Genomic DNA, 11,568 nt, shown 5'->3' with positions numbered 1-11,568 from the left:
GCTGCAGCGAGAACTGCTCTTCGCCGCCGCACTCGTGCACACGCATCTTCAGGAACGACTCCAACTACACACATACAAACACTAATAAAGAAATTACGAAAAGCAGTCACTTTAAAAACACTCATAACTTAATCTTACTATTTTAAATGCGAAAGTCTAGATGGATGGACATTTGTTAGAAGCTATATATATCTAAATAACGGATGAAAATGTAAAAAATAATTTACTTAAAATCCAACAATCATGTATACACGGTAATAGAAAAATATGGTTTTTTTATATGTAGGGATCTCGATGAAATTTAGTTTAAAATGTAAAGAATCGGGAAGAATACATAGGCTATATAAATTATAACACGGCTAAACTCACGTGAGTTTAGCCGTGTTATAATTTATATAGTATAATGCCTCACGAAACTTTTAATAAGTTGATACATAGGCTATTTATTTTTAATTCCGCGCAAACGGAGTCGCATTCGACAGTAAATAAGTACTTATTTTTCCAGACTATTTTCTATATCTATGTCAAATTTAATGGAAATCCGTTAAGCTATTCTGGGGATATCTTCCATCTATACATCCATCCAAAATTTCTCATCTATAACTTTAATTAAACAGTTTTAAGCAGCTAAAATAAATGACTTACAGTCAGTTCCGACAATTTTAACTGTTCAGTTTGACTGCCCAGTTAAAATTGTCACTTATAAATGCCATTATGGGTCCCTTAACAAACAAATGTAGCAATAAATTAAGTCATTTTACTAACCTCGAGCAGTTGTTCCACAAGTTGATTGCTCGTGGTAGGGTTGTCCAGGAGTGTGAGAGCCTCCCTGCCCGTGGCCACCCCGCCCTGCAGCCCCGCCTCCTCCACCACTATCCCTGACTCCTCCAGGGAGATGGAGGCTACCTCTGCTGACACATCCTGATACAAATTGATTCTTATGATACCAGGATAATGGAAAACATTTTAGTAAAGATAACATTTGGAAGCAATTTCTTGCTTTGTTAAAAAAAATATTACAAAAAACAATAATAAATGATTTCACTAAAGTTGCCAATAGTAAACATTTATATTGGTGAATAATTTTAATCTTAATAATAAAATGCGATAGTTTAGATGGATGGAAGTTTGATAGAGTTTGTAGCCTAATTGGCTTAACGGATCGCGACGAAATTTGAGATAGACATAGTGGATAGATTGGTAGAACACATAGGCTATTCACTTTTGTTTTTTCTTTAATTCCAAGGACGGAGTCGCGGGCGAAAGCTAGTTGCTTAATAATTTCAATTGAAAAAACTACTTATAGGAAAGAAAAGTAAAAATTTCTAAACATATTTAGGGCAATTGAATCTTTTACTAGGAATCATTCTTGAAAAATATTTACTCATGGCAATACTTAATTTTTTTTTTATAAAAAATACTCACAACATCAGTTGGTGCAACATCAATATTACCCCAGTCGATCTCCCCGCCTGCATCTCCCTCACCAAAGTCGATAGCTGACGTATCAATCTCACCAAAATCTATACCACCATCACCAAAATCTATCTATAACAAGATTTGTACACATTATTACTATAAACTAAGGTGAAATACAATAATTATGCTTGGTTCACACTTGGCACATAGAGTTGGTCAGTCACACAATAACTGGACTGGTATTTAACTGGCATGTGAACACTAATTGGAGCAAGTGAGTCCATACAATCTTGACCTGCTCTACTATCCAAGCATAAACCACACATTAAAACATCCAATGTTTTTAAATCTCATATGTAATTAGATTAATAAAATGGTTACTAAGTAAACCCTTATAGCCTTATAAATAAACTTATAATATATGCATTTTGCTTATACTCAGTTTATTACTAAATAACTTTATACCACATTTATTTGTAAGGCTGTTAGTGATTTATAGTTTTAAATAAAATTCCTAATACTGACAAAATGATGGGGACATAAACCAGAAAGTGTTAAGATTGAATGTGGATGGCTACAAAGGAAGAGGAAGACCGAAAAAATTATGGATGTATTGTGTGAAAGAGGATATGCTTAAGGAAGAAGTGGATTCAGATATGACGGCTGATAGAGTATGGAAGAGCAGCACATACTGTGCCGACCCTTCGTAAGGGATATGGGCAAGTGGATGATGATGATAAAATTCCTAACACTCCCTTATTCATGGTAAAAAAAAGCACTGATACAGGTAAATCTGACACTGCTGTCAGTTTTCACTGAACATATTTTTTTTTTCTAAAACTTCAAACATTAATCAAAATACCTGATCTCCAGCTGCCTTGTCATCTTCCACTTCTATATGTATAGGATCCAATTCAATCCTTAGCGGAGCTTCACCATACTTCCATTCATATACAGTGGTATTACCATGTTCTACCACATATTGCAGTAATGGCAACACTTGTGGTGCTTGATCACCAAGTACATATTTAGTAAAAGCTGAATATAACTCTATAGCTGGAAGTATTGGATTCAATGATTTGCCTATCTGTAACAGAAATAACAAATTTATACTATTATAATAAAGTGTAAACACACACTTCTTTGGTGCCTAAGATGTCAGCAATTACAGCATATTTTTGAATAATCCTTTTTTAATAAAAAACCCTACACTTACATTACTCTTTAGGCTATATATTTTAAAGTTATGGGGTCAATATTTTGGATAGAAACCCTAATATGAGAAAAAGACCATAAGTTGCTGCCAACATCAAGGAAGCAAGATTGTCATAGTTTGTCATCATGTCATGTCATTTTGACATTTGCAATTGATAATTTGACAAATTTAAACAATAAAATATAGTTTTTTCTAATTTTATGAGGATGAAGCCGCACAGGAACAGCTAGTTATGAGATACAGCAAAGCCACCTTTTTGTCAAACCTCAAAAATTCACCTTTTTCAACAAAGTATTGTTTTGTCACCTTGTTTAATAAATTATTGTACTATCACCTTTTTCAATAAAGTATTGCATTGTCACCTTTCTCAATAAAGTATTGATTGTCATCTTTTTCAATAAAGAATTGCATTGTCACCCCTCTCTACAATGTATTCACTCTTTCTCTCTTATTTTCATACACTTATTTTGGCAGTGTTAGTTAAACAAAGAAATCTTATATTTAATGTTGGCAATGCTGATTTTTTAAAATGTTGCAAATGATGTATCTCACCTCATCATATATTTCCGGTAACTCTTGTAACCTCTCAACTAATTCCTTTTTAATTTTATTGCCCTCGATTCCTAATTGTTTGCATAGAGTTAAAAATTCAGATTTGCTTGAAGCTTCGTTTTTCAAATATTCTGTGTGCTTTTTCTCACAATCCTGAAAATCAAATAACATACATACTAATATTATAAATGTGAAATTTTAGATGGATGGATGAAGAACTTAATTCAAAGAGGACAAAATCATGGCAACAGTATACAAGATAGTATAACATAAGAGTATTAAAATGTATGGTTTTAACAAGGATTTTAACACATTTGGTGCTAAAACTTGCATGATAAGTTTACTTTTATTCAAAAAACTGTGCTTTGCAATGTGGTAAAGTAAAAAAAAATTACCCACCAGTTGTATTTGCTCCTCTTTTGCAATTTGTTTCTTCAAACCAGGTATTTCATAGTTGATATTCCTAACTAGCATTTGTGCCGCTTCAGCTAAATATAAGTTTTCTTTTTCATAACTTTTAATCACATCCAACCAGTCTTTCATTCTTTGTGATCCATATCTACCAAATATGTTTTTCGTATCCGCCTCAGTTTGCTTTAAAATCTCGATGATTTTTAAGCAATGAAAATAATGAATGTAGCTACCAGATAGTAAAGTTGCGATATCGTCATGTACTGGCATGTCTTGAATTGCATTATTAATTTTTTCTCGCACAGCTATTATGTTTTTTTGCCATTCTTTATTCACATGTCGACGACTTATCAGCCAGTCTTGAAGCTTTCCTATATTTATATCGATAGGAATATTACTTTCCTGAAACGAAATTTAAATTTAAAACATATTTCGCTATAAACATCTGATTTTTGTTGACTAGTTTTATATTTCACAGTAAATATACTTACATCCATTATGTCCGCTATTTAATTTTCTATGCTAATTTTATTTAATAGAATACCATTAATATTAATAAATTCGTACTATTAACAATATAATTTTCTTTTTTGTTACGACTTTCCAAAACTTGAACTTGCCATATGACGTGTCAACTGATGTCAACAACAAATAGTTGTCAAAATTGACAAATGTACCAAATGTTACCTAACTAATTTATTTATTTTGTCTTCATTATAAAAGACTTCTAATGACAACACTTATGCTCATTGACCTCGATTGATAAGAAATTGTAAACAAAATAAAAACCAATTTCTTATCACAGGGAATAACTATTAGTCGATAACTATAGTAATTACGTGTGTGTTAAATGTAATTAATGTAGTTCTAAGCTTATAGAATCTTTTTATTTTTTAAAAGTTTTATTATTTTCACTTGAAATGTACTTATGCGATAGTTTATCTTGTTTTCCAATAAGCTTCTTATAAATATGGAAGATAGTTCGACAAATCAGTAAGTTTTTCAATAAAATAGTGTACAGTGAAATAAAAATTTTAGCATTAAATATATTTTGGGAACGGGGGCGTAACTACATGAATACAATAATACCTTCTTCTATACATATAGTAGAATTAGATATCTCTCTATATTGAATTAATAGCATTTTAGTTGGTTAACATAGCGTTATAATTTATATACAATTTTAAAAGCAAGAAAAGAAATAGTTTTCGTCGGTCGCACCAAATGTTTGTGTCGCTTCTTGTCAAATAATAAAAAATTAACAGTTTTTCTAACAGGCAACAGTGTAATGTTTTTAAAATGTCATCAGTTTTTGGACTGAAGTTTCGTACATTTCTTTTCTTTTTTAATTAATGCGACGATCAATTCAATTTTCAATTGAAGTTAAAGGGAATAAAGTGCTTTTTGAGGTTTTTATTAATTAATATTAAGATTCGTGCAAATTTTCCAAAGGCCTGTATGAAAATACCTAACTATAATCTGAGAAGGTATTGTGGAAGTTTACCAATAGATTCAAATTACTTATTGGACGTGTTATCCTTGTAGTTTTGCAAGTTCTACAAGATACGACGAAGGAGTTGAAGAAGTGAATTGGACTGATGATGTTATCGTAGATTCTGTAACAATGGCGCAGGCATCCATACCTCCGGATCTTATTGTGTATGTTTTTTTTTCGATATTGGACATGCAAAATAAGATAAAAGTAATATTTAAATAAAGTAAAAGGTCTTGATCTATTAGCAATGTTGTTTAGCAGACACATAAATATGTATAACAGATTAATTATCTTTTTTGTGTTCTTAAACATGTTATACTTACAGACAAGATCTTAAATGAAAATCAAGTCGTTCTTTAAATTTCGTGAAAATTTATTCATGACATATGTTTAAGTGTGCGGAAGAAATAATACAAAATTACAGGATGCTTTAAGTGATTTATTTCAATTTATGTTTCAGGTCAGCAGATGGGGGTGTTGATGATGATGATACAAGGCTAACTCTAGCTTATGAGAACCTCTATGAAGTGCCACGAACAATTGTTGAAAGATTTTCAGATCACATTAAATATCTGGATATCAGTCATAATAAAATTACGTAAGATTTATTTCATTATTACAGTCAGTAATGCATTTTAATGGTGTTAGAGTCTTTGAATATTGTCTGGTAGACTAAAAAACTATTTTTAAATTTATCTATTACTAATGTATAATGTTTCCCCTCTTACAGTAATTTAGATGCAGTAGTACACTTTAAGCATCTGACATCTCTGATAGCAGACACAAATCCAATCACAGAGAACTGTGTGCTGCCTCCACTGCCTAAGCTGCAACTTCTATGGTAAATCATACTCCATGCTAAAATTGAGATGGGTGGATGTTTGTTTATGTATCACTACAAAAGCTTAATTAAAAACACATAGGCTACTTAGTTGTTTTTTAATTCTATATGGTTGTAGTTGTGGGCAATAGCTTATGCATAAATAAACCATCTAATTGACTTATGTTTTGGTAAAAGTAATACCAGTTCTAGAAAAAAAATTAAAACATTTGATTATAGCTGTTGCTTGCTACTTCCCTTGAAATTAAAAAAAAATAATATAAGATGTAGGCTATGTTACTCACATATAGACCTTTGAAATTGGCCCAATAGTTTTTGAGATATTACAATATGTACAAAAATGCAAATCTTTCCTCTTTATAATATTAGTATAGAAAACTGTGACAATGAGTTTTATAGGAATTATGTCATTTAATTTTAGGTTGAACCATTGTAAAATATCATCACTGTACCCATGGGCCGGCAAACTGAAGGAATCCTGCCCCAACCTGGAGTACCTCAGTCTAATGGGCAACCCAGCTGCACCAAGTTACTTCAATGGAGGAACATTCTATGAATACCTTCAGTATAGGTATGTGATTTATTAAATAGCTATAATACATTGTTCCTTATGTACTAGAAATGTTAGAAAAAACTACACCAAAAGTCCACTAGTCTTGGGTTTTTAATACTGATAACAGTGGTAGAGCCCGCTTTAACATCTTTGCATGAATGGGTCGGCTCGCCCGGTGTAGCAAAACCACACAGGAGACAGGCGTGAAGTGGAAGCTATTCTGCATTTTGTCCTATGAGTGTGGTACTGGAGGCCCAACTTTAGTCCCTTCTGACCCTTTTTTCTTATACAAAAAGAGTTCGAAGGGAACATGAATTTGTCAGTGCAGACGCATATGAGTGGGAAATATGCTTTTTGTTGCGTATCCTACTCCTAAATAGGATAATGGTGAAGTTTTTTCTTTCCAGATTATTCCTAATCTCGAAGTTTCCCTCATTAAGCCACTTGGATGATAGAAGAGTAACAGAAGATGAAATAGCAGAAGCCAATCGTCTCTACAAAAGACCGTTGGTAGAAAGACTGGTCAGACCAGGGTCAGGTGGACTGAACCAGTTCATCCATAGCTCGGTATCATGGAATGCTTTCCAAAATAGAATAAGCTCGCTCTGGACTAAGGATAAACAAGGATCCAAAAATCTGCTTATTTGACAACTCAATCTAAGGTAAATGTGATCTCAAATGAATACAATAATTCACTATTTTTTGCTTTGTTGAAGACATTTTTGAAGTTTACTTACTTAAACATTTATGTAAATTGATAGAGAGTTTTATGGTCTTTGTTGCTGTTATATTTCGGAAAATTTACTGTCTTAGGATTTTCTACCATACCTTATTTCTTGTTTGTTCTAGGCTAGGAAATAAGTTGAGTACTAACTAATTTAGTAGCTTAATATCTGAACAAAGAATATTTATCGGAGTAGATTAGCAAATTAGTTTAGTTTAGTCAAGTTTTGTTTCTATTTTCCCAGCATTATTAACTTGCTACACAAGTTCGAACCTCTCATTTTAGTCGGAGTATTAGTAAACACAGAACTGACTCCACTCACTTGAGTAGTACAAGTATTGCGAATTTTGAGCAGTAGAGAGTATATTAGCTACTAAATTACTCTGTATTCAACTAAGTTACAGTCTTATTAAGATATTTCTATCGCAATATCTAAAAGTTATATATATGTTATATGTCTTGTTGGCTCGAAACATACAAGATGCTGCTAAACACAATGTTGGTAATATAACATATATGGATACATGTAAAACATTAAACTGTCAAAAATAAACTCAACATTAATATAGTTTGTCTCTCGGACACATGACATCATATAAAATCCAAAAGAGTTGAAAGAACAAAATTAACGAAAACTGCAATCCTCCGATCTAAGAAAAAAAAAAACTAAAACACAAGCGAAATATTAAATTCCGTATCTACAAGGTATCGTAATAACTTTCCCACTTGTAGACAAACATTCAATGATCTACCATTTTTATCTTTTGCCGAGGCATCAAACACCGGTCGCAGTTTAGTTGTTAAACTAGTCTCCTTGGATACTGCTCTGTGAAGTAAGTAATGTACGTCATCCTTCTTACAATTTTGTAAGGGACAGCCTCAATAATAACAGGGACAGTCTCCTTGAAACTCTTCAAGATCTCTTCTTTTTCCTGTTTGGACTGTACGTGCTGTGTCATTAATGCCTAAAATCTCAAGATTCCAAAAATCTGATATACTCTGTAAACAAAATGAAGTTGTGACGTCATTGGCGTTTATTGTATTATCTTGCACTTTACCTTGTAATGTCCAACCGAAATTCCTCTTAAACGCTGTTAAACCATTCCCAAGCTGTACCAAATTGTTAGTGAGCAATAAAGCCGAATAATCAGCACCGATCAAGAGACCTATGTCTGCATTTATATCTACATCTGTCAATTCGATGCGGTTCTGTTTTAATACATTAAGAACGTGCTTATTATTTACATTAATATTAGGTACATTTGTACAAATAGTCGCCTGTCTTAAAGCTGTCATATTAATTTTAAACAATTTGTCAATACTTTCTATGTCTAAATTATAACTATTATACTTTTTAAAAGACATTGTATTACCTCCAAAAGGCGTGTGTGTAATACCTTCACTATGAGTTGGATTCAAATTTAGTTTATTTACCACATCCTCTTTAATATAAGAGTGTTGCGAGCCATTGTCAAATAATGCTCTGACATTCACATATGACGTACATTGACAGCAACTGTCTGAAGTAATGTCATGGTTCCTATAGCTGTTCGAGTCGCATAATTCTGAATTGACGTAGGTTTGTCCGCTTGTTTGTGGCCAGTACCAGTACATAGTACTGAGAAATGTTTCTGGCCGCATACAAAACATTTTATATGGCTTCATCATTCATAAGATATTTGAAAAGACTTATACTGTTTGCTGTTTTGATCTTTGGTGCTGTTTGCCTTTTAATTTAATTACTAAAGTTTACTAGTGTAAAGATATGTTACAATATCTAGTTAGTTAAGTAGGGAGTTTCAATTATATTAGAGATGGTTTCCGTAGATAAAATTCAGTGAAAATCTATAGTTGACTAATAAAAGGCAATAACTTTATGATTATAGCTCTTCTAGTAATATAGATATCGATTTTAATAATGAATTTAAATATTATTAATAGTTTAACCTTAAGGTTTTATTATTATTCAAGTTTGTGATAATTGTATTGATTAGATTTCTCATTAAATGCTTTTATTGAGGCATTTTGTTCATTAAATTAAACCATTATTTTTTAAATGTTATTTGTTAAAACTTTCTGTATAATCTATATAAAAATTGAAGAAAATTTGACACTTGAACCCTATGACGTCATAGTTTTTGACTGCATATAAAATAGGTTAGGAAATACGCCTAGTGATATTTTTCGTAATATTTTGTTTTCGTAAATTAATTATATTAGATAAAGAATGATGCGTTATATCACGTTTTTATCGATACAGGTTAAGTAAATTATCACAATAATTGTGCCACTTTTTGTTATGTAAATATGTTATTTGTGATTGAATCATAGACAATAATTATTATGGGTTGTAATTTGCAATATGTCTTTTTAATTAAATGATATTGTTAAGTAACTAATTGTTTCATTTACCTGTTTTAAAAAAAATCAAGTTAAAATAAATGAATAAAGAACTTGTAAATAATAATTTGGAAAATCAGGTTTATTTATGTAACTTGTCTGTGCATGGCAATGTCAAATTAAGGAATAATAAATATTTTTTTAGGTTTTTAATTATATTGACGTAGAAAAGAAAACAAACATTAATAACAATAAATGTTTTATTATATTTTTAAAACTTATAAATTATGAAACGATTTTATTATTCACAACATTAAATATGTTACCGCTTTAACAATAGTTATTTATATTTCAGTCTATACAACATTTGAATTATTTAAAAAAAAACACTAGACCATAGAGTATAAGTCCATAAACGTTTGACAAGAGTGACAATAAAATTTAATTTTAATTAATCATACAACTCAAGTATGGGTCTTTTCCAAGCTGTTAAATCCACAAAAGGTATAGCATCATAATCCGTGCAACTGTATTTCGGATTATGAGTAGATTCCATCTCGAATGCTTTCCTCTGCACGTAATAAACGCCATCCGTGTTGTCACAGATCAACCGCGCCATAGACGCTTTCTTTATTTCTTTTAGTTGTTCTGTGGACAAACATTTTATATAAAAATTTAGAATGTTTCCTCTCTTCTAATATTGTTTAAAAATTTAAAAATGTAAAGTATAGAAAGCCTTTTGAAATTAATAAAAAAAAAATAAATTCGGCTCGAAGGACTATGGAATGTTTTGCACTGTCTGTATTAAAAGATAACTAAATTTAAAAAAAAATGTTAATAAATTAAGAAAAAATATATAAAGGAAAGGAAAAATAATTATTTGTTCTTTTTGTCAAGATACAATAAATTCCAGAATGTACGGTCGATATGTCTGGTGACTTAACTTTACTGATACGGAACATTTTATATTTTTTAAGACTTACCAGGTGTAAACGAATGCGGCATTTCCCCATTATCATAAAAGAATCTATCACCAATCCTTGTCCTGTAGAATTGTTCAGCTACAATGCATTGGAAGGTTGGCCCCAGGATCGACCCCTTGACACCCTTCTCCATAATGCCACCAACAAATAAGTCTATATCATCTACGGACTCATAGACTCGGGAGAGTGCATTTATACGCTATGGAACAAAAAGAAGAGTTTTTTTTTAATATTGTACATCTGTACCTTTTAGAATCATTCATAACCAGCAATTTTTATTAAAATATTTATCAAAACAATGTAAAACTTACATCTTGTGGTATTTCTCCTGATAGATCTTGGAAATTGTTTGCTCTTTTCAAGCCGCACGTCTCTCTATGAAAAAAAAATGCGATATAATATTTTGTCAAAGACAAACGATATTTTTTCCCATTTCTGTATAATTAAGTCTTTCTAAAAAGATTTTTTCGGGTCTAAAATTAGAGTAAATTTTAGGGTCTAAATTTGCTTCGATTAATAGGAAATGTACATACCTGTAATCATTGTATGAAGCCAATCCATGATCCCTCCCCCTTTGTATATCCATAGCGATGAGATCCATCCCCCACTGGTTGTTCAACTTGAACAGCAAGTTGGTGATCTCCCGCGTGCAGTACGCGTCAGACTCCGCTGAGCTCTGCATGAGGATACCTCGCACTATGTCGTCCAACGACTCTGTGGTAGATTCCACTAGCGCAGGGTTGAAGTAGTGGTCGCTTAGTCTGGAATGCGTATTATTGCTAAATAGCATGGATGTCGTCAGTCGATGATTTAGGTCTAAAGGAAGACAGCTGTAACAGTGTTTGTTTTTTTTTTTTACGTTTTTCTAGTCTCTAGAGTGGACTACCACCCTTGGTTGTTTGCTAGATGTCGTCCATGATATCAAATCCTTAAAATAAAAACATCTGAGTGGCTAATGTGCTATTCCAAACAGTATAGAGTAATTAAAAAAAAATCCTAGACGAATCTGATAATTTTTTCTATAGCATAGAAGA

General features: G+C 31.7%; 3 protein-coding genes across 5 annotated transcripts in view; 1 reads left to right on the top strand and 2 right to left on the bottom strand.

The window, feature by feature from the left end:
• The window catches only part of LOC106102671 (CDK5 regulatory subunit-associated protein 3), a gene marked incomplete in the record, with an annotated part of 5,359 nt that extends 1,228 nt beyond the window's left edge, over positions 1–4,131 (bottom strand). The window contains 7 exon segments of the mRNA XM_013282221.1: positions 15–64; positions 766–921; positions 1,426–1,548; positions 2,282–2,506; positions 3,188–3,340; positions 3,587–4,000; positions 4,090–4,131. Of these exon segments, the coding sequence (XP_013137675.1) occupies positions 15–64; positions 766–921; positions 1,426–1,548; positions 2,282–2,506; positions 3,188–3,340; positions 3,587–4,000; positions 4,090–4,095 (1,127 nt within the window).
• A 373-nt stretch (positions 4,132–4,504) lies between these two features.
• LOC106102748 (leucine-rich repeat-containing protein C10orf11-like) lies at positions 4,505–7,877 on the top strand. Of its 3 annotated transcripts, none has more exons than XM_013282316.1 (6): positions 4,505–4,591; positions 5,144–5,257; positions 5,554–5,691; positions 5,824–5,934; positions 6,356–6,505; positions 6,895–7,877. In XM_013282316.1, exons 1-6 carry the CDS (start codon positions 4,569–4,571, stop codon positions 7,133–7,135), a joined length of 777 nt encoding a protein of 258 aa, XP_013137770.1. In that variant the 5' UTR covers positions 4,505–4,568; the 3' UTR covers positions 7,136–7,877. The 3 variants fall into 3 exon arrangements, with proteins under 3 accessions (XP_013137770.1, XP_013137772.1, XP_013137771.1); XM_013282318.1 differs by lacking the exon at positions 4,505–4,591 and adding an exon at positions 4,905–5,007; XM_013282317.1 differs by lacking the exon at positions 4,505–4,591 and adding an exon at positions 4,905–5,054.
• Positions 7,878–9,973: 2,096 nt separating this feature from the next.
• Positions 9,974–11,568, bottom strand: part of LOC106102747 (peroxidase-like) — a 5,151-nt gene continuing 3,556 nt past the window's right edge. The window contains exons 8-11 of the mRNA XM_013282315.1: positions 11,068–11,295; positions 10,846–10,909; positions 10,535–10,733; positions 9,974–10,199 (exon numbers count right to left, since the gene is read on the bottom strand). Of these exons, the coding sequence (XP_013137769.1) occupies positions 10,003–10,199; positions 10,535–10,733; positions 10,846–10,909; positions 11,068–11,295 (688 nt within the window). The 3' untranslated portion in view covers positions 9,974–10,002. The remainder of the gene's footprint in view (positions 10,200–10,534; positions 10,734–10,845; positions 10,910–11,067; positions 11,296–11,568) is intronic.

Source organism: Papilio polytes, unplaced genomic scaffold (genome assembly GCF_000836215.1).
Source record: "Papilio polytes unplaced genomic scaffold, Ppol_1.0 DF823912.1, whole genome shotgun sequence".
Taxonomy (NCBI): Eukaryota; Metazoa; Arthropoda; class Insecta; order Lepidoptera; family Papilionidae; genus Papilio; species Papilio polytes.
This window is presented reverse-complemented; position numbering and strand designations above follow the sequence as displayed.